At 47.7% G+C, this 22,377-nt stretch overlaps 1 protein-coding gene across 3 annotated transcripts in view; it reads right to left on the reverse strand.

Moving 5' to 3' along the window:
* The window catches only part of Nolo (ADAMTS-like no long nerve cord), a 176,191-nt gene that overhangs the window by 18,353 nt on the left and 135,461 nt on the right, over positions 1-22,377 (reverse strand). For all 3 annotated transcript variants that reach the window (XM_076812419.1, XM_076812420.1, XM_076812418.1), the window contains exons 5-9: positions 18,747-19,073; positions 9,422-9,563; positions 8,622-8,754; positions 2,403-2,505; positions 1,020-1,118 (exon numbers count right to left, since the gene is read on the reverse strand). In XM_076812419.1, the coding sequence (XP_076668534.1) occupies positions 1,020-1,118; positions 2,403-2,505; positions 8,622-8,754; positions 9,422-9,563; positions 18,747-19,073 (804 nt within the window). The remainder of the gene's footprint in view (positions 1-1,019; positions 1,119-2,402; positions 2,506-8,621; positions 8,755-9,421; positions 9,564-18,746; positions 19,074-22,377) is intronic.

A 22,377-nucleotide genomic window follows, 5' to 3' on the forward strand; every position in this document is an offset into this window, starting at 1 on the left:
TGCCAACACGTCGATTCAAATTTCCCTCAACGTCGATACCTCTGTTCTCGCAGAATACAAAACGGCACACGTGCTTCTGGGTAGAATAACTTCAAAGTGCTAAACCCTCCTCTTCCTTTTAAAAAATAATCACATCAAAGCGGCAGCTCGGTGCTCGGGATCCCCGAGCGGCCCGGAGAAGAAACGGAGAATCGCGTTCGCGATGGTTGCTTGGGCCCGCGTTGGCCCCGCTTGAATCGCGGTAACAAAACATCCAGGTTGCACAAAGCAGATCGCGCAACGAGTCTCGCTTCCCTTTGCAACAATCAGCTCGACCTGTTTACTGCTCCGACAGGAAATCGGATCTCCCGATACGAACACACAGATATAAACGGATGGAGGAAACGTTACGCGTTCGTCTGCCTCATCCCCGGTGCACCTGTTAGCGTCCTTTCAAGAGTCAAAATGTCCGTCTAACTCGCGTAACGCTGTTAACCCCGTCGAGTCGAAATTCTTCCCTCCGTGTTTACCTGGCGCTTATCGCGTCACCCGGAGCTCGCCAGCGCGCAAGAATGATCGATATTTAGACTGGAGATATGTGAAACACTTGAGACACGATCGCCACGATGCGTAGGGATGATCTTCGAGAACAACAGCGATGTAAGAATGCGAGAGGAAGCGACAGATTCATGGCGAACGCTTTACAAGCGCTCCCAAAGTAGAAGTGGACGATTCGCACGCGGTTGCGAGGGTGAGAAATGAGTTGATTCCCCCGATTCAGGGGCCGTCCCGCTCGGTGGGGCTCATCTAAAACGATAGTAAATATCGCTGGCCCAACCCCCGTCGAGAAGCCGTCACCCTAGGTGGCGATAAATACTCGCTTCTCCCCCCCGTGGTGGCGTCTCGTAAAGCCCTAAATTCCTGCGTCAAGGGAATGACTCTCGTCTGTCTCGTCGAGTAACTCCCATTCCCCGTTTTGCATGTTCATGGGGTCCGCGCGAGGATCGCAGTTCCGGTACCTGAGATTGCCCTGTACTCACCTCGCTCCATTTATTGGTCTCCCACATGGGGCAGGAGATGGTGCTGCATGTTTCCTGGCTGCGTGGCTTGTGCGTGCCGCTGCACTTGTGGTCGGGCAGCTGAAACGAGCAGGATTTTAGCTTCTTACACGATTGGCAACTGTTGGTCGGCTGTTACAATATATTCGTCGAGCGGCAGCATTCCTCTCGTCCTTTGCATTAATCAACAGCGGTAGCTGCTATTGATTCGCGGAAGAATGCTTTACGAAACGCGGACGCAACATCAGGGGTGCATTTAGCAGAGTGGAATACCTCCTCGTACCGGTAATGCCTTTAGCTAGCTACATACATCCCCGAGCATAATCTATACATAACTCCCGGCTCTCCATCCCTCGTTACTTGCACCGAATTTAATTTCCCCCCGGCGTTTATACACCTGAACCTTCAATTTAAAATCCCCAAAGTCAATAGCCTCCCATGGGCTATATAGTTCCTCGCATTCCCTGATACCCCGCGCAATCTGCGAAACATTATTACACGTATTACATCCCCGGTTACCGGCCCAAGGGCCACCTAACCGTTTCCTAGGGACTGCCGCGCGCCTCGGAGCACCTAGAGAGGATGGAAATCCTCGTGATGCACGGTACACCTCCGACCATACATATTTCCTTCCCGCGAGCGTACGTGTGTGCGCTCTAGGCGCTCGCCGAGTCTCGGATGAGAGGATTTTACGGTGGTTGACAGAGAACCGCGAGCAGCCCTTCCAGTTTAAACGAACCGAACTGGGTTAGGGTTGGTGGGCTTTTGCGAGGCTGTCGTAGCCGCCGAATGGATGGATGGATGGACGTGTGCCTGTACGACGTTTCCAGAGCCGCGGCGACGGGAGCGTCGCGGTAAAGCTTCGAAAGATGAAGGGAATTATTAACCTATTTACGCTCGCGAGTAACCAGCTGGATTCGCACGGATCTGTATTAGGGAACGTCTGGATTATGGATCTTAAAAGTTCGACGCCGCGACGGCAACGAAATTCCCCCAGCGATAAAAAAAAAAAAACGACGGGGACAGGGAGAGTTTCGATTACATTATATCGTTACCGCGGATCGGGATCGCATTTCGACTGCGTCCGTGACAGTAAATCCTACAGGCGTGACGAGTAAAAGCCCGAGCGCGATCCTTTGAGAAACTGAATCGAATCCTCCCTCCGCGATATAATAAAATAGAAACGTACGTAATTCGCGCGGGGAGTTTCCTTTTTTCCCGGCCGCCGCCGGTGGGGATACGCTCTCGCGTGTGTAGCTTGTTTTTCACGGAAGGGAACCGGGACGGAATTCGAGTAGAAATCCCGGAATTTAATATAAAGGGATTTCGCGTATTTAAATTATCTCCGTTCCAGCCTTTATTTACCTTTGTAGTCTCATTGCCGTTCTCCTCTGTGCAGAAAATAGCCCTGGTCCTGGTTCCGCCCCCGCAGCTAGCGCTGCACATACTCCACTCCCCCGCTGCCCATCTGGAAAGGTAAAAAGAATCGATTCGGAACGTGCCGCGGCAGAAGTGTTTCCGCCTCGTGGCAGACAGCCATGGTCTTACGCAATATCTCCGCGTACGGGAGGTGTTTATTAAACGAGAACGGCCGAGCCCTCCCGGTGTCTGCAGAATCTATGCAGCTTTCGTCGCGCGGGGTACGAGATTCGGTAGGAAATGAAATTTCGGCGAGTGATTCGACACCTACGTTGTCGCGTGTGGTCGTCGCAGATTCTTCGGCGATAGAATCGCGCGTTCCGATAAAAAGTGATTACCTTAGCGTCCCTGTGGGAAGCCGAAGCACCGAGAGGTCGGCGGGGCCGTTTAAAATTCATGTATGCCCTTGGTAATCCTAATATTTGCATGCCTTTTTATGGAGAAATGAATATTTCCATCGAGCAGGATAAAAGGGTGGGGACCGTCTCATAGGGATCGTCGGGGCGGTGCCGATTTTTAATATTCCCGAGCCCGTTCGCCTTGGAAATCCGAAGTACGAGATTACCATGGGATTTCGAAAATCGTTTCGGGCCGGGAATTAAAATCGTGGAACGGTTTCCATTCGACCGGAGCCTCGTACCGCCAGGAATCACCTTTGATGTCGCGATTGGATCCAGGAGATTCATCGCCGGTGAAAAAGCGCGAACACAAATTCGACATGAAAGCGCGCCGATCAAAGGTCCGATTTTTTACAACGCGGAACTAATTGCTGGCGGCTCTTATGATCGGCAAAGAACTCCTTTCCCTGGCTGAGGTACAGTGCCACCTGTGTAATTTCTGCGAATAAAGTTTGCTGGTCGAAAGTAGGGTTCTAAGAGAGTGGATTATCCCTCGCCAGTGATCAGATCGTTCAGGTATCGGTATTCCTGGCTACGAGCAAACACCGTGGACCGTTCAGCTCTTGGAATCTTCGGTTCGGCTCCTATCAATTAGTTCTCGCCGTTTAAGTACATTAGCCGCGATTTAACTCGGTCGCAGGAACGGTGCCCGGGAGAAGATGGAAAAAAGTCTTGGGAGCAATCGAACTGACATTAATCGGCGTGGACTTTTTCAATTTCCAGCGCATCGCGTGCTCGCCAGGTGAAAGTGTCCCGGGAGTCGCTAGACGAGTCCATCGATCCTGTCGTCAGTGGTGGCTCGAAACTTTTGCGTTGTTCTACCACGTACGACACGTGTACGGGTGTGACGGTACGCGCAGCTAGCCCGACAATTATTCTCCCTAGATGTTGTCCATGGCATAAAAGCGGACGTAATGCCAGGGAAACGGATGCCCAATGAATGCTGCCCTATTCCATGCAGCCATGTTTTGTTCCTCTTTCCTTCTCTGCCTGTAATGCTTCCCCTTTCGACGCTCATTTGTCCCGGCACGATAATTGAAATAGATCGCTGCTGCTTGAAAAATAAACATTCGTGGCAAGGCGGACCATCGTAAGAATCGAGGACCTTGCCGCAAAAGGGGTGCAACTCCATTTTTTTTTACAGTTTTCGAGTCAAGACGTGTTAAATACGTAAACAAATTCTAGATTTATAGCAAATTTTGAACCTTATCTACCATCCATTACTATTTTGTGCAATACTTTTGTTTCGGGCAGTTCTAGATTTGAAAAATTTGCTAGGAACAGAAATAAAAACTCATCAACTCAGGAACTACTACTTACTCTGTGAAAATATATATTTTTCAATTAGAGTTATATTTTTAATGTTAAGTCAAAGCAGTAGTTTTATAAATAGCTTTTTCTAATTTACTCGAAGCTGGTAAAGATGGAGCTGCACCCCTTTAGCTGCAAACTCCGCAATTGTAAGTCATTGGCCAACCAGTGGAAATTACTCGAATGAAAATGTATCGAAGAAGAGCTTCGCGTCACTTTCAAACGCTTTTATAGACCTGATACTATCGTAATAAGCATCTCGATCATGTTCCATGGGCGATTTTCGCTTATCGTCAATTACAGGAATAACACGATTACCGTCCGTGTATTACACTCGCTCATTATATAGCGCAATCAACTATCACGCGTGTAATCGGCCTTTTTCACGTAACCCACGCGATTTTCACAGACCGATCCCGCGAGTGGGATCGCAAGATTGCCCGTCAAATCCGCCCGAGGGGCGCATAATAGAATTTAATTGGTGGGTGTGTCGTATCCATGGCGCGACATGGAATAATAGCCACTGAAGTATTTAGCGGGTTAATACACAGCTGCGGGTAGGCCGGCGGTTTAGGAATCCCGTTCCTCTTGGGGGACGGCTGAAACGTCGACCACTTGCCTGGCCTGCCCTCAACCAAATTAAACTAAATCCTCGGCCGCGGCAATTAGCGCCAATTTGCCGTTGACGAGGCCCACTCCATCGGTGATTTATTAACGGCCGTTCCCGTTAACGTTGCAATCACCTACCGCGACGTCTACATTTTTACGCGACCAAGGCTCATCGATTTTCACGGCCCTTCCGCGTTGCAACCCAAACATTCGCAATTAACGAAGCATGCCGGGTGGTAAATTATTCATGGTCCAATTACGACAATTGCGGTCGATTAATCTTATTCTACGGAAGAATTGAAATCACGCTTATTCATATTTCGCTTTGATTACGGACGGGCACCTCGAGGATCCTGCACTAAACGCAGAGGAAATGTCTAAATTAAGACTTTTTTTTAAGATGCTAGAGTTAGCATCTGAGTTAGTAACTGAGTAGTTGTGTCGGAAATTAAATACACAGAAAGTACAGGGAGTCATAACGCTCGCGATTGATCGCTGACAAGCACGAGCCACTTTCAAGTCGATGCTTCACCCCGTGCATTCTGTACCGACCCATGGATCTCTCAACCAATTAATTACTCCAGCCAGTATTTGCCAGTATTTCGGGGGAAGCCCCGTTTTCGGCGTGCATCCTCACAAAGTCTAGCAAGTCGTGGAGGAAAATGCGAGTTAGTCGCGTGACGCCCCTTCTCGCTGCAAGTTGAGAGGTTTGAGTAACCCGAGCCACTCGAAATTCTGGTTGGAGGCACCGTTAACCCTGCGAGTTCCTGGCTACGTGCGTCATCGAAGTCGCCAAGTTTTCGCGGCACCCAGTGCATATAATAACGCTAAAGACCTGCCCTGGGAGAACGCTGGACGCGTATTTCACTGAATTTTCGCGAACCACCCCCGCGAACGCTTTGCTTGCCAGGTGTATCGCTCGAGATAAAACGAACCAGACCTAAGGCAAATAAATTGTGGAGCAAGTAGAGTTGCCCATTGTTGGTTGAATAAGGTTCCTCTTGTTAAATTTTGGTGATAAGGGACGAAGTATCAGTTGGGTTCTTTTTATTCAACTTCATCAGATCAGAACATATCTTCGTGAACCACTATCTACTAAACCTCTGAAATGCCGATCCGCCAGAGTGTTCCTTGCTGCAGGCTACTTAAGTTTACATTCATTCAGCGCAGTATAGATCTGCCAAGAGAATCGTCCGGTTGCAAAGTAGGAGAAGTAAACCGGTGACGATAAACGAAAAGGAACTCGTCGGGGGGACACGAGCCTTTGGTGAACATCGAACCATAATTTCGATCACAAAGGGACATCTCCCGTGTACAGACACGGCTCAGCACGTTCCAACGACGTGCCACGTTTCCATCACGGCCGTATATCCGGCAAGAATGGTCCGCGCCGAGCTTTTTGCCGGAGCTTCGTCGCCGACGTAGCGTCTGCACGTCCAGCGAACGATTCTCACCGGGAGGCAAGCTTTAAACCGTCGCTTTTTATCCCCCGACCCCTCGCCACTCCTTTCCTTTATCCGCACAAAGAACAGGCTGTATCGTTCCGGGATCTAAGATTGTTTCTTCGAAAAAATATCCTCGGGACGTTCGCTCTCCTTCTTTTGTTACTGGCTTCGATCGTCGCGCCTTACCGGGGCAGTTACCCCTGCTTCTTCGCGTTACGAATCAAGGAGCGCACGTTTTTCTTCGGGCATCGCGGGAACTGGGACTGCTAAACAAATTGGTAATTAGTGAGAAAGCGTCGTCGATCGTGAGGGTTCGGTTATTAAAGCTCAGAGAAGATTCAGTGGATCTGCGAGACCACTCGATCTTAATCCCACTGTAAAACTGGACACCTCTTGCGAGACTGCCTCGCTATGAATTGAAGTGGAAGAGAATAGAGTATCAGGTATCGAGCGCATGCTCGCAGAGTTTGACAGCTTTTTGAGTCTCCAGAGTCGCGGTCTTCTCCCGTCAGCCATAAATGGCCTCCGAATGCTCTGTCACGCGAGTAGCGAGGCAGGGACAAAAGCACATTACGTGGACGCTGGAAATAAACCGTCTTGTCTTGCACGGGTCGTAATCTCGAGCAGTGCGATACAGGTATCGTCGCGTGGAGCCGCCGCGCGACCGTGAATTCGCCTTCCAGCGAGCGTAAAAGTCGAGGAATTCCGTTAAACAACTTTTTCAACGAGCGCAAGGAGATCCCAGCGGTGTTTTAGCCGGCCGATCCTTCTCCGTGGCCGGTACTTTATGGCCAGCACATCGCTTCGCGGGCTTTTCTTGCGGCGATTTTGATCGCAGGGAAGAGGAGCAGCACGGAGAAGAAGCAAGCTTCGCATCGCCCGTAATCCATCGCCTCCGGAAAAAAATAGTCATATCGCTGGACGAATTGTTTGTCTGGAAGTCAGCTAGCGCTCCTCTGCTCCTCCCGCAGCTCTCGTTTCTCTTTCGACGGCACGCGATTCGACGTAGCGATAAAAAATGAAAAATGCGCCACATAAAGCGAGGGACACAGCTGTAAGGTGAAGGAAAGAGGGCGTCGTACTCTGGTGGACGTTTTTCCGGCTGCTGTCCATGGGCTTTGTAGGATTTGTTACAGTAACAATGGAACTAGCTCGCGAACAAGAAATTGCAATGTAACTTAACACTGTATCGTTCGATCGCTAAGTATCCTATCTCTTCAACTCCAATACGTTAGTACTATTACTCCACTGAAGTATTTATTTCAAGCCCCACCGCGCGACACGTGCTAGCCAACGTTACACGTAGCTACCGTGTATCAATGAATTTAAACAAACCCACCCCCGCGCTTGGAAACCTTCCACGCTTAATAATGGATGGACTCGCGAAACGCCCGAAAAAGCGTTCAGCTTCGCGATGATAAAACGATCAAACGATCGTTCCAGGTCCTCAGTGATTCCCGAGTAGCGAGCGATCCACGGCGGGCGGAGCGCTTGCGATCCGCGCTTTCCACAGGCGGGTCTGTGTCTCTCTGTAGAAAGGACCGGGGCTTGTTTTTCCAGGTCTCTTTCAGAAAGAGACCTGCCGGGCTTTTGCTCTTTCCCTCCCTGCGCCGTTCCACCACCGCGCTAATGGCCGTTCGGTCCGCTTGAAAGCCCATCGTTCCACGAGCCCGTGCGTCGCGTTCAAGTCTGCACCAACGGCCACGGTATCCGTTTCTACGCCGTCCCGCGCACGCACACGCATGCAACTGCGGCGTGTAAGCTGCACCTTGCCTACCAATAATCAAGGGGACTGGGCTGCTTCGTTCGCGGTGGCCGCGCGCGCGCGCGAGAGAGAAAGAGGAAATTGGCGGAAGGAAGATTGGCCGGCGTTAATCCCGAAAGTGGGATTCCCCGATTCCCGCGATGGGAAAACATCCAGGCAAAATACACTTCGGTTTTATCGCGAGGCGAATTTGTAGTATCCGGTCACTTCTGACAGACTAATTCGTATCTGTGTCTACTCGAGAGATCTACCCTAATCACTTCTTACAATAGCCACTGAAGTTCGGCCAGACAGCTACTACCATCAGCAGCGATACTTCAATTGCTTCTCCAACTAGTTTAGAGAATCGAATATAGGGGAGGACCGATCTGATCTTCCATGGGGTGCAGCTTTTCAAGCGGAAGAAAGGGGATCGGTTTCTTTTATCGCGAGCCACGATGCGTGTAAGAAGCCGTGATTAATCTGTCAAAGGGCACACCCCCTGCACGCGTACCCTTATTTGAGTACGTGTGCGCTCGCCCTTTGGAGTTGAACGCGGAAATCTGAGGCGCGAGCGCGGATAGTTTAACCCCCTTTGACGCGGGTGGTATGCACGCCGCAGACTCTGCGAAGTTCCGTTTTGTCAGAAGGTACTCACTTTGCAGTGCAGGGGTGCGTGTTGCACGGCATCCGGGTCTTCACGGGCCTGGTGTCCAGGTCGCAGTAGCTGTCGTCCACCACGTTCTCGTCCGGGCCGATGGTCTTGCACACCGCCATCGCCAGCTTGAAGCCTGGTGGTAAAAGGGGAATGCTCCCTTCGTGACAAGAATCGTGGAGCCTTTCAGGATCTATCGGGGATTCTGCGGGCTTTGTACTCGATGTTTGGTTCACTTTCAGTGGTACGTATCAATACTTTCTGCCCCCGATCCAATCTCCCCTTCAGCTGCATTATGCTAACGATAATACACATCTTTGCCGACGCTTGGACAATCGCGAGCACGAACGTGTCCGGATTTTGCAAAGGAAATGGAGAGCCGAGGTGTTGGATAGTGTCAATAGTGCTATTATGAGTTTCATTACGGTTCGCGTGCTGCAGTTCCGAAGCACCCCACGTAGAAGTTTAATCAGTCTCTTCAGTCTTCTGCCTTTACTTTCCGCTATTTTCCCCGTAAAACAATGAAAGCTAGAAAGGGAAGTTTCACGGGAATGGCGGGGAGGGCGAAGCAATCTCGGCTCAAAGCGCAACACCCCCGATAGGTGGGGGCCGACTAAGTAGTCGTTATTAATTTGGGCACAGGGTCCTGGGAGTGTTTAACGATTCGCAGGGCTCAAAGTTCATTAGAATTCATTGCTCCCAGTGCCAATGTAAATGGACCAAACGCGCTCGCTCACTCGCACGGCTATCTGCCGAGAACTAAGCGAGCCTCAAGTAAATGAACTTTGGTAACCACTACTAACCTCCGCCGCATGATTTCGAGCAAGCGGATATCGATTCCAAACTCCACGAGTACCGCGATTGGCAGCTCGATCCGTTTCCACCGCACACGCCACACGCATCTGTGTTCCTGTTGCTACCGACACGTAAGTCGCAGCCCACCTTCTGAAACAGAAATTCCACCAGACCTCGATTAATAAAATCATCCACCGCCAGACCTAACCCTCCGTCCGCCTTACAAATCACTCTTTCGGCTATTACTCACGCCCTGGGGAATTAGCAAAGAAAAATTCACCTATAGAAGTGCCTCCCGTTCCCCCGAGCTCTTTATTTTCCCTCCAAAGGACAAACAAGCTTGGGAGAATGTAGGACTGGAAAATTCACACTCTTTTCCGAATCTTTGATTTGCCAGGGTCTGACAAGGAGAGTATTTTAGGTGTCCGCCTCCGATCATTTTGATTTTTGGATATGTTATAGAGGGCCGAAAAATAAGAAATACGTGTTTTTTTATTTTTCCCCGTTTTCATATTTGGGGGGTGAAAACTGCGTTCAAAGTTAGGGTTGGAAAATCATTTTTGTGGAGTATCTCGAGAACTATTAGAGATAGGGGAACAGTGTCAATGGACGAATTTTGTGTCTTTGAATGCGAAATATGACTGACTCACCAGATTTTCAAAAAGTCCATTTGAACGCAGTTTTCACCCCTCAAGTATGAAAACGGGGAAAAATAAAGAAACACGTATTTCATATTTTTCGGTCCTCTCCTTGTGAGTGGTGCTTAGACTGTAGCGGCAACAGCAGCAGTCTGTAAGTTGGAGCAGGAACGGGTGAAAGGGTTAAAGATTAATCGATGAGACGGAGGAGGGAGAAGAAAGGATGCAGTGGACCCGTGATTGGCGCAGAATCTGGATGCGGGGTGCTACAGCTCGACGCGGTTCTGTACAAATTCAGGAGCATCTTCGGCGCCGCGAAGGAAAAAGGCGAAGCGGAGGACTGACGTCGATTCGTGACCTGGCTCGGACGGCAAACTGATTTGTCATTCAGGCTGCATGGAGGTTTGCTCCGAGGTCGGGGAGTACATTATTCATCCCTTATCCGGGCGAGAAGAGTGAACGAAACTGGTGGCAAAGGTGCTAGCCGGATGGGGTGGGCGAGGCAAGGGAGGACACCGATGGGACGAGAAGCAGGGTGTTAAAAAGGGAGAGACACGAGCCTAACGAGATCCCTGGAACGATCGACTGTCGTAGGAGGATAATCCAAGATTCTGCCCGGCGACGTCGATTTGAATAAATCTTTACCATCCGCCGTCGCTTGTGAAATCATTCTGCAAAATGCCACGGGATTAATACGAACGAATTCTTCCTTCTTCTTCCTCTTATATTAAACGTTGCCAATTAAGGAGCCGTCAGTTGATTCCAGCTTCTGCGCCCCTCTAAATTTCATCTCGCCGCTGAAATGGCAATTCCTATGGATCTCCCTTTCGTACCTACGTTCTTCAACCTTCACATCGGTAAAACGGCATACGTACTCAGCGAATTTCGGCGCCCTGTAATATTCAATCTCCATCCCCGACCGGGGAATTTTTCGAAATATTCTGCCAATCCCCTGTCTCCCTTAGGTAAAAAACACACCGGCCCTTTACATCGCGAACACGTTCACCTTCTTGCCGGCATTTAGAAACTACGTTTACACATCGCGGGGAATTCTTCGACAGTTGGAAACGCGGCGTCCGCGGAATTCACGCGCGGCAAAGTAACTTCAGTGAATCATGCCCCTCGACGGGGAAAAAGGAAGAGGCGAAAAAACGCGGGGGAAGCCGAAGGATGGGAGGGGGAGGGGGGGGGTGAAACGGGCGAAAGGGGTTTAAAGTCGGAGTTTACTCACCTGTGCGAGGTACGATTTAACGGTTCCATTGAACGGCAGAATAATTCCCGCGGTGAAAGAGAAAAGCCGTGAGGGAGGAGTCGCGCGATCGAATGAGGAGCGCGATATCGAGCGGACGGATTCCGATTTAATTTTACACGAAGTCGGATCCGCGACCTTTCTATTCGTCTCTCTCTCTCTCTAGCCATGCACTGGTGCACACGTGCGCCAATTGTACTCGTGTAGGCGACAGCGTTTCGAGTGCAGCGCTGGTAGCTCGAATGGAGTTTAAATCTGGAATACACGAATTTAGCAACGCGTTGAAACAACCCATCCTGCGCCTCTTCCCCTTTTTTTCACAGCTTGACTTTTTAACCTCGTTTTCCGCGGGGAAAAACAAATCCCCGTGATTCGCTGTTTCGAGGCAATTCGGGGGACGAATTTGAAAGTACTGTGGTTAAAACCAGCTGTTAGAATTCCGCAGTAATTCGCGGCTGAACGAATACAGCTGGAAACTGAAGGGGCTTTGGAGCTACGCCTCTAATTCTAGATACGCGGATATCATTTTAAATAGTATCCTGTTTTCCAGGCGCTCGGAAAGTTGGCAAATCGGGGAATCGTTTCCTGTCTCGGGAGAATCCATTTTTGGTGCACTTAAAGAATTCATAGAGATTCGCCGGTTGGAGAATCCGCTTTCGAGGACGGCTCGATTTTTAGATCCTGGACAAATGTGAGAGGGGCCGGCTGGGCGTACACGTGTGCCCTGTGTCCACAGCGCACAAGAGAGTGTGCGCGAGCGCCCGCAAACAGAGACGGAAGAGACACACAATACGGGCGCTCAGGATTAGGTTTACTTTGCCCCGAGAAGTGGAAACCTGCAGCGAAGCGGGTCGTAATTGAAGGATAGGACCATCAAAGCAACCGGTTATTTCTCTAGGTAAACAAGCGAAGAGAAACGGCCAGAACCAGTTCGGTCGGGCGTGCAAAATGAAATATCGCGGAACTTAACGGCGACGATTCACCGTACTCGCGATTCCTCTCGCTGTCCCCGCTCCGCGCGTGCAAATAATACCATTTACATGCAGTAAATACCGCCCTAAGACGAATGGACCGCTTACTAACGAATGAAGAGACACGGCTGCGTGTTTCAGATGTGGATTGGTTAACGAGGAACGAGATGCCCGTGAGGAAATCATGATAGGATTCGATACAGAGTGATTTAAAAATAGAAACGAAGAATATCGATATTAGCCATATAGTAGGTACTCGCGAAACTGGGTAGAACGTATTTACCGAATGCAGATTTTAAAAACGCAAGAAGGTAAGTCGGGTAAGTAGTAACGCTCTGTATATGGTCAGCCGCGTATCACTAGTCGACAATGTGGACGCGTTTGAGGACGTTCGATATCGGAACAAAAATGATAAGAAATCTTTGAGAAGTGTTTTAATCTAACGTTCGAAGTGTAGTCCGCACTGTGTCAAAATTTCAAGTCGATTGCCCACACGGTTTTCGAAAAAAATTGAAATCAAAGTTGCACTCTTATACACAGACTCTTATGGGCGAAACGATAAAATTTCTATAAAATGTTACGCAAAGTCCTTAAAAATGACGAGAAAGTTCTAAAAAATGTTGCAATGAAAAGCTTAAATATTCCTGTGAAATTCTGAAAAAGAAAATCGCACATGAACCGTACCGGTTTATTAGATAATTGAGTAATCTCGTATTTTTTTAACTGCCTGAAGGAACTGTTTGAAACGTGGCAACGCTGTACCCTTGGTAGTGATGTATACTATGTAAACTTGTACAAAGCGTACAGTACAAATTGGTGAAAACACTACCAAACTGTAAACATGTATGTATTTTGTAATTTTTTGCGAACCGGTACGAACGAGTAATACGACGCCGCAAGAGTGAGATGGAAAAAGAATAGTATAGTAAAGAGAGTTCTAACCCAAATTTGAGTTTTGCGTTCAATACACGTTCAAAGTGGTACGATAGACGTTCAATGCGCCTATGGCGCCAGTACCACTCCGAACGTATATTGAACGTCTATAGTATCACTTTGAACGTGTATTGAACGTCTATCGTACCACTCTGAACGTGTATTGAACGCAAAATTCAAATTTGGGTTAGAATTTACTATACTACAAAAGAGAAAAAAAGATGGACGCAAAACGACGTTGCCGCATTTCACTCACATATTTTACGCTACTTTTAATAAAAATATTGTGTTTCTAGCTGCATGAAACATACTTTTTGTTTAACTGAATTCAAAAACAAAATATGTAGTAATAATTTTATTAGGAATAGACACGTAAATAACATTTTTGTCTACATAATTTTTTTTTATCTAAGATTGGTATCATTGTAGAGTGAGGTATCGGACCTCCTTAATTTTACACTGCGGGTTCTTCTACGATTGTCCCGAAACTAAGTGGACTATTTGAATACTGACTTTGATCTTAGCGCAGTTTCATACTCAGAACTTCTAAATAGGTTCTTATTTCTTGTTTCGAATTAAACGAAAAAATAGAGATGAATTTGTAAGTATCAATGCCTCGTTGTTAAACCCCCTACCGTTAGATAAAATCTCAGTCGAAGGTAAATCGGCGATTTCCGTGACTTTCCGTCTACCTGCTATTTCGTTACGTAAATTTGACAGGCGTTCAATTATTCAAGCTGGCTTTCAGGGCTCCATTCGGCAGGTCGGTACACCTTCCGCAGCCCTTACCACCCGGCCAGAGTTGGCCCATTAAATTCAATACACCCCTTGCCCGCCCTTTCGCCTCTCGAGCCTTTCCCAGGGTTTCTTTTCTCTACACTCGTTTCTGCCTTTTAACATAGCTCACCGGCGGGATGGGATTTACCGGACTGCGAGAGGGGATTGCTCCGCGATCACTTTGTCCGCCTTATTCTGGCCGTTTTCACTGGAACTCGATGGAATTTATCGTGCAGCCGTCGAACCTCGTACATCTCTAATTTTCCTGCGTACTTTCTGCCCGTACCGAGCTCTCCTTCAGAGAGAACGTAGACGGATATTATGAGCTTTGTATTACTCTCGAAGGGTGACTGAAAGGGGGCTGAGAGGATGAGGAGGTACTCTCTTCGATCTTTCCCAGGATACTCTTGGACAAAAGAGATTTATAGAATGATCATGGACCGGGTACGGATACTGTAATTTCAGACGTTTCTCGAGCGGATTTGAATAAATATTTCGTGCGAGAGTCGACCATCCAGCTTATGGTGCCGTAAGTAATCAAAAGTCTGCGACCTGCATGACGATTTTTATGTTTCCCATCAGTGGACAAAGCAGATTGCAATTCGCGTTACAAGCCACCCGCGGAGACGGGTGGAGACGATGCAACACGAAACAATTGATGGAATCTCATACTCAGGGAAGAGGGAGGCAGACTCTAACGAGTCGTGATAGCACAAAAGCCTCGTGCACTTATGGAGCGTGTCCAACGCGAAAGGAGGAACTCGCCGTTGCTTTAATAATGCAAAACCATTTTGCATTTGCTGGTTAGTGAGAGCTCGGTTAGTGCTTAATTACGCGGACTCGTCCCGCTGATTAGATATTGTCCTTCCAACTTCCCTGCCATTGTCCTCTCTATGAAATCCCGTTAATTATTTCTTCACGCACCTCTCGGACTCTGTGAATCGCCCGTGCTTGTCTACCCTCTCTCGCTATTTCTCTTCAATATCCCTCCCTACCGACATTCGGCTCTTCCCTTTCAGGACAGTCCCTCGTTGCCAAAAAATAATCAGGATTAGAGGTTCGCACGTGAACCAGTGACAAGTAGAATAATTCTCGGATACAGCGGATCGCGCTTTGTACACATACAGGGACGAATTTGGGTGTAGGCGAAGTAGTTGCAACCTAGGGCGACAAATTTTGGGGATCGGCAAATTTTCAGCGAAAGTAATTAGGGAAAGCTTTAAACACAGAGGGTTTAGACAGCTTTAAAACCAATTCACATTTTTTCACGTAGGGAATTAGCGGTATTAACTCATATGTGAGTCGCCGTATATTAATTTTGAAATTGTCTTGACTCTTTTAAATTGAAATATTTGATGATATGTCGCGGAAAAGGCGGCAGACGCACGTCAGCCTAGGGGCGTCGAATCTTCGAATCCGTTCCTGTACACATAGTAGATAGTAATCCAAGTGAAATGGCGGAAACGAGGAACAGAAGAATATCTTATCTGAGGCATACGAATCTGTGGATGAATCTAGAGCGAGCCACGCTTACGACAGGTGCATAACAACCTCCTGATCGATCCCTGGGGGATAACTTAAACACGCGTCCCTGGGCGCAGATACATTTTCAATTTAGAACGTCAACTCGCCCCAGGTCGCGACTCTTTGACGGAGCTAATCGACGGAGTAGCCCTTCCTTCGCCAAGTTCCCCCGTTTCTCGGTACACAAAGTCGGTAACCGCGGTGTAAAGTAAGATCGAATTAACTTAATGGACGAGAAGTGCGGGCGTCTCGACGCACCCAACGGTAAATATTGGCGGGGGACGAGCGTGCGACGCCTCGTTAGCTCGCATTCTCCCCTTTGGCGGAGGAAAAACGCGGTCGCGCGCAATCGTCGCGGAAACCAAAAGTTATAAATAAGTTTGGACGAGCCAGACAAGAGAGACTGGAGAGGGCCGGAGCGGAGGCCAGCACTGTGTGCTCCACCCTAGTAAATCCTGGGGCCTCGAGTTCCCGACGGAACTTTCTTCCCCCGCAAGTTTCGACAAGGAGTGCAGCAATTGCGACTTAATTCTTAACCCACTATTTCGGCCGTGATCCTCGCAGGCGAGTTAGGAGCGCATATTTCGAAGTCTCATCTCCGCTTTAAATTCAGTACTTCGCGTTCGACTAGTACTTAGAATTCCTCCGGGCAGATATAGGTAGGATACTCGCGGGTTGGTCGGGCGAATAAACGAACAGGTGGATGGGATGAAGATGATGCTTCTTTTGGCGGATCGAAAGTTCGTAATTGGAAACGTATATCTAACGAGAAATGCAATTTGCTCGTGGAAAAATTTCACTGCATTAGACGGGAAAATATGTGGGCCGGGTTCTACGCAGGTAGTTTTACATTACGATGGTAATTTGTATGCTGTACTCGTTTCATAAATATATTCCAATCTTCTGTTCTTTTTGCTGCTGCGTTACCAGAAAGAGCTTTGAAAAATGTACGATTTCACACTGCAGAGCATTTTACAGACACCCATGATTCACAAGAAAATGAAGTCCAGTATATTAACGCGGCGATAAAACTTGCAAATGGAAATTTTTAAATTTGACTGAGTGCACGTGCAGCGAGACGATGAAAATATTTCTCCCCGACCAATATTTCGACGGGAGAGCCAGTGTTTGTTTTACGGATCCTGTCGCGGCTGCGTGGTATATTTAAAAAATTAACGCGTCGAAATTGCCCCACTAGTTGGCGCAGTTGTATCAAAAAGCACGCATGACTGACACACCAACGATCGCTTTACGCGTCTGATCAGTGATCAGCCTGTATCACTGTTGAGAGCAGCCGCAGGCTCCGGAGCAAATATATTGAATACAATCGTTGTTGAAATGTTCGGTAAGCTAAGCGACAGCTCATTAAAATATACATTATATAAAAGCTTCGTTGAATGGAAGTTCCATGGCCGATTGGCTGATATATCCAACCGTGGTTTTTATTGATCCATATATTTGCACGAGATCTTTTCATTAAGAACGACAGCCGTATTATTCAACATTTACAATAAACATTTGCGAGTAAACAAGCGCTGTTCCAATTTTATATTTATCTTTACAGGGCATTAATAAAGTGCTGGCTAATTCGCCGATACCATAAACAATATCGAAAGTTTGAAGCAACGTTCTCGCCGTAAAACCTGCCGCGAAAAATATTTTCAACCCGCCCCCGATATCGATCGCTCCACGCCCGAAACGGACAAGGGGGGATTTCCGCATGATAAACGCGCCGGGCTTAAAAAGTCTTCGATATCATTGTTTGTGCAATTCCGGTTCGGGACAAATGGTGTCATTTTCGCTTATACCCGCGCGTGTCCCGTCACGTTACGAAATTATGCCGCGCACCGGCGGGTAATTCGCTGGTAACAAAATTTAATCTAGTATAATAAGCGCGCCCATCGAGGTTGTCCATTATTGTTAATCAATCTGAAGATTACTGCGCGCTTCAATTAATGCGGAACGAAGTTTCACTCGGTCAAAGTAAATTGCGTCGTGCTTTAATAGGGAGACGAATGAGAGAGAGGAAAGGGATCGATATGAAAATTCAGTGTACGGTGGGGTTATCGAGAACGCCGGTGTTCCGAGGCGCCTTTGACGCTGCAGCGATTTTAAACTCGAGGGATTTCAAATTGGCGAGTGTCCTTTTTTTTTCCAACGAGAAACGAACGAAAGCTTTTTCTGCGTGTCCCTCGATTAACTTCGGTAATTGAATTTCCGCCGACAGTTTAACGTCGCGCTGCACTATGCCCGATTAAACGGCGACCGGAAATCGCGCCCCGGCCGCGTGCCCGCGTAAAACACAAGATTGGATGGGGCGGGGGTTTCGGCAGGCCGAAACTCGCCAACTTCCGCGCGGAGAGCAAAATATGGCGCGTCGGAAGCGATACTGATGCGGCGCAAAAATTACGCTCCCCCGGGGGGGGGGGGGGATGAACGTTTCCGGGCCCGTTGGCGCCAACTTCCTTCGAATCGAGTGACGTACGGTTCACTCAACGAATTGGATTTTTAACCGTGCCGAATCCTTAACCGCCGATTTCTCCGGGCGAACAAACAAGTCAGATATCGTCTCTTACTTTCGTACGTCCATTGGGACATTGAATTTTGAAGGAAGCGGGGGATACATTATTAATATTATTATTATTATTCGTCTTTATTACTTGACACATCCAGAGAAGAAAATAATACATAAAGACCAGCGAAGTAAATGGCGAGGCTGCAGTACAATACTGTTAGAAGCCTAACCATAATTAAATAACTAAGTAAATGACTAAAAACTAACTAACATTAAGAAACTAGAAAGTTATTGTGACGCGTCATGTAACCATATATATATCGCCGAGCTTTACATTTAAAACCAGGAAACGAATTTAAACCTCGAATATCAGGCGGGAGGGAATTATAGTAATGAGCCGAAATATAAGCAAAGGATGATTCAAATTTAGATGTCAAGTGTGTCGGTATGGAAAGGAGACTTTGGTGTCGAGTGGAAAGAGAATTAGGCCCATGGTAAGAGAGATTATTGCGAAGAATATTATAGAGATAAGGCGGGACATGAGATGAGAGTATTTGGTGAACGATGCAACATAAATGGAAAATCCAGCGCTATGCAGTTACATGTTACGCAATAATCCGTAGAAGTATTTCCAACCCAGGGAAACTCGAACGAAGGTTTTTACGCGCGCAATCAAGAACTATCACAAATAAGATTAGATTGTAAAAGACGTTGTTATGTACTCACCATACATTCCCCGCCGACGCAGACCTCGGTGCCATCGGTGTAGCACTTGGTGCCGTCCTCGACCTTGTCCGCAAGCTGGACGACGATGGTCTCGTCGCTGTCGAGCTGCAAGGCCTCGGTGGCGTCCTGTGGAAGCGTCTTCTCCGCGGTGCTTTCCTCCCTGAACCTGTTCCCGGTGTCCTCCAGTGATTGCTCGCCGCGGCAGATTAAAGCGCAAGGTCTGGTTATATCGTAATGAGGATACCACTTCAGTAGTTGACCGCTATAAGGTACGTCGTCGAATGCCGCGCACTGCTCGGCCCGGAAATCGCTCGGCTTCGCGCAAGGCTGCAATCAGAGTGTGGAGTTTATGAATGAGGTACCTCGTACTCGATCACTGTTTATCGTCGAATAGCGAGCTTCGACCAATTTTCACAAGCACCCCTCTTTTACGAGCCGAAAAGTTCAACCCTTTCATACGTGGTGAATGATACCTCGCAAAGTTTTGTTAGGTACCGGGAAGAATCGCTGTAATAATTATCTAATTAATCAATTTGTACATGTAACACCGTCTTTCAAACGCTGGGAGTATTTTACTATCCCCCAAGTGTATCGTTTTACCTCGACCCTCTCATTTGCCCCCCCCCCCCCCGAAGTCGCAAACGTTATTGTTTGCAAAGGGATATTCTGCTGCAATTTCGCATTATGATAATGAAATATCGTTTTAATGACTGCTCGATTATTTCGTTGGACGTGCGTCGTTGTAATATGCGCTGGTGTTTCGCTATTATTCCCGCCGCGGTTTACCCGCGGGGTGTTAAACGAAGCGTGGCCGGACGGCCCCGGGAAACGCTGGGATTTTCACGGGGATGATAGCAAAGGCGCAGATTCCGCCCTGCAGCGGATCATTAAGCAATTAGGTCGGGCCGTTATCGATATTTTAAGATGTGCATTTTTCGGGGGGTAGGCGAGAGCTAGGGGCGAGTTTACTGACGCGCCTACCAGCCGAGTTAATAAAACGGTAAAGTATTCGCTGGTTGCGGTCAGCTGAGCTTTGGTACCGATGGTAATTCATGGATCGCCTGTAATTATGCCGCGAGTTGTTTAATTGGAACGATACGGGCTTCCGCGAAGTTGCCGCGAGCGTTTTACCACGGCACTGTTGCGTTTCAATGGTATTATACCATTCTGCGCCGTTTAATCAGTTTCGCGCCCGATGGTCCCGTTATTTACCAGCCAGAAGAAATTAATGTGGGACATAATACTGGGGGGGGGGGGGGTGGATTAATTTATAACGTTACACGCGGCACTGATTGGAAGAATATGGAGATTTATAGAGGAGGCAGGTTAAATCGATCGATGTCTCGTTCACGCACCAGCGTGCCGGATCAGTCACGGTTCGCGGGTACGAGTTGCCCGACAAACCGTGCGCGAATCCCAGTGCCCGCTAATTATCGGTGTAATTAACGGCTCCGTAATCAGATCAGATATGACTCCGGGGCATATCGACGGCACGTTTTCGCCGGGCTCCTAAGTTCTACCTCGTTTTTCATCCAATCACCGTTCTACAATGTAACTCGAGCGAAGTCGAGGGGATCCATTATCATCGACAGTCCCGTTCATTGATACCTTCATTTTTTTCAGCCGTTCAGACGCCAAGGGAACCATTCAAGTCGAAGGTAATCCAACGGTCTTCGGTTAATTACGCGAGTTGGAAATGCATTTCGTTTTAATGTGGATTTACGGGTCACTTCTATTCAAGCTACGATAATATTTTAACCAATCTTGGTATCTGTCTGATATTTTGCCAAATATGTAATAATCTAACGCAATTTGTTGGTGTAATAAAGACGTATTATTATTACTATTACTATTATTATTATTATTATTATTATTATTATTATTATTATTATTATTATTATTATTATTATTAGTAGTATTATTATTATTATTATTATTATTATTATTATTATTATTAGTAGTAGTATTATTATTATTATTCCACTGGCGGAAGTTGGGAATTTCGTGCCAAAGGACTTCAGCAACATAGAGTGGCATTGTGCTTCGAATCGGTGTTATGTCGGAGCCGTTTTTAACCCAGTTACAGACTATCGAATTCTCTCAAGATGCAATCAAATTATTCATCGGCAGATCCCGACGCGGCGACAAGTTTCGGGCTCGAAGCAGCGTTAGAGCCATATACACATTGCATTTCCTGTCCGTCAGGCTACGATCCAGAAACGAAGTTAAAACTTCCTCGACCCATGTAAATATTCACTCGCGCGCAACTTCTACCGATGATTCGCGTGTCCAATAGCATCCACAATGTTCGTCGACATTCATTACGTCTGCAGTGACTTTTAAGTGATCGTCTTTTGTAAATAAATGATCGCGGGGAGCGTTGTAGAAACGTGAAATCGCTCGTTCGCGAAAAGGCAGCTATTTTAAACGCGGGGGGTGGTATTTAATGGAAAGCTATTCTAATAATAATCATAATAATTTATTTACGGGACAAGCCCATTAAGAACAAGAACACTGCGAAGCAAAATATATTTACAGAAAAAAACGCTAATATTGAACACAGATTGCCAGGTAGGTAAGTGGGGACTATACTAAGAAATGCCTTCCGCAACAAGGGCTCTCCGAATACCTACTAATCTTGAAGCTAGAAAGTGGATCGGCAAAGAAATCAATGCCCTCATAGAGCTGATTAGCGATGCCGCTTAATGATTTTCAGAGGGAGAGGATACGCGACAGCTTCTACATATGTGCAGCTATTATGAGATTCGATCAAAAATATCGTGGCAGGGAAAGCGGAGCGTCGAGAACTAGTGACCCCGCGTCTGCCTGGATGCTGACGGGACCCCGGTCGATTTCCAGCAACGGGGACATCAAAGTCCCGTGTCACTTTCCGTGTTCTAACGAAGCTGATTAGCAACGGTGCCAATGGTAATTAATTAACGCGGTGCAGCGGCTGCAGTTTAGTTGGACTTCGCGCCACCGCTGTTGCCGTTGCAATTACACAACGGTTCGGCTTCTTTCCTCGTTTCGGCCGGGTCGCAGCCAGCTGTAAATTAACGATAGGCTCCGCGGGCGATTATTAATCGAATGATAATCGAAGAGCGGAAGCGTTGACATCGGGACTCGTAAACTCGTCCGCGAAGGATTGTCGCGTTTGTAACGCGAAGCTATCAATAATTAAACAAGTACCTATAAACGGCGCGACAGGGGACAGCGTTTTTATGAAATGGATAGCTCGTAACGAGAATTTGCTCGCGAATATATATTTTTTTTATTCCACCATGTCGGCCACATTTAGTCGCGCCGGAACGGTGAAAATATTTTCTGTTGCCAACGGGCCGTCTAATTTGCACACGCGTCCATTCCCGTGCGAATAAAAACAGCAGCTTTTCTGCCCCTATCGTGACAACGCTGTTACCAATTAAACGGCGAAAGTATAACAAAACAGCCGCGTCGATACCGATGCGATACACGGAACAATGCAGAATCCCGCCCGGCGCTGGAAGGAGCGTAGGTAAAAGTTTTTCAGCCATTACAAGGGCTGAAAATTCGCGATGAAATTGACTCCGTCAACGGAGCAGGCTTTTTCCCCTGTGTTCACAGCGGAATACATAACCCACGGGTAGGTACC

The sequence above is a fragment of the Andrena cerasifolii genome, chromosome 5, assembly GCF_050908995.1.
Source record: "Andrena cerasifolii isolate SP2316 chromosome 5, iyAndCera1_principal, whole genome shotgun sequence".
Taxonomy (NCBI): Eukaryota; Metazoa; Arthropoda; class Insecta; order Hymenoptera; family Andrenidae; genus Andrena; species Andrena cerasifolii.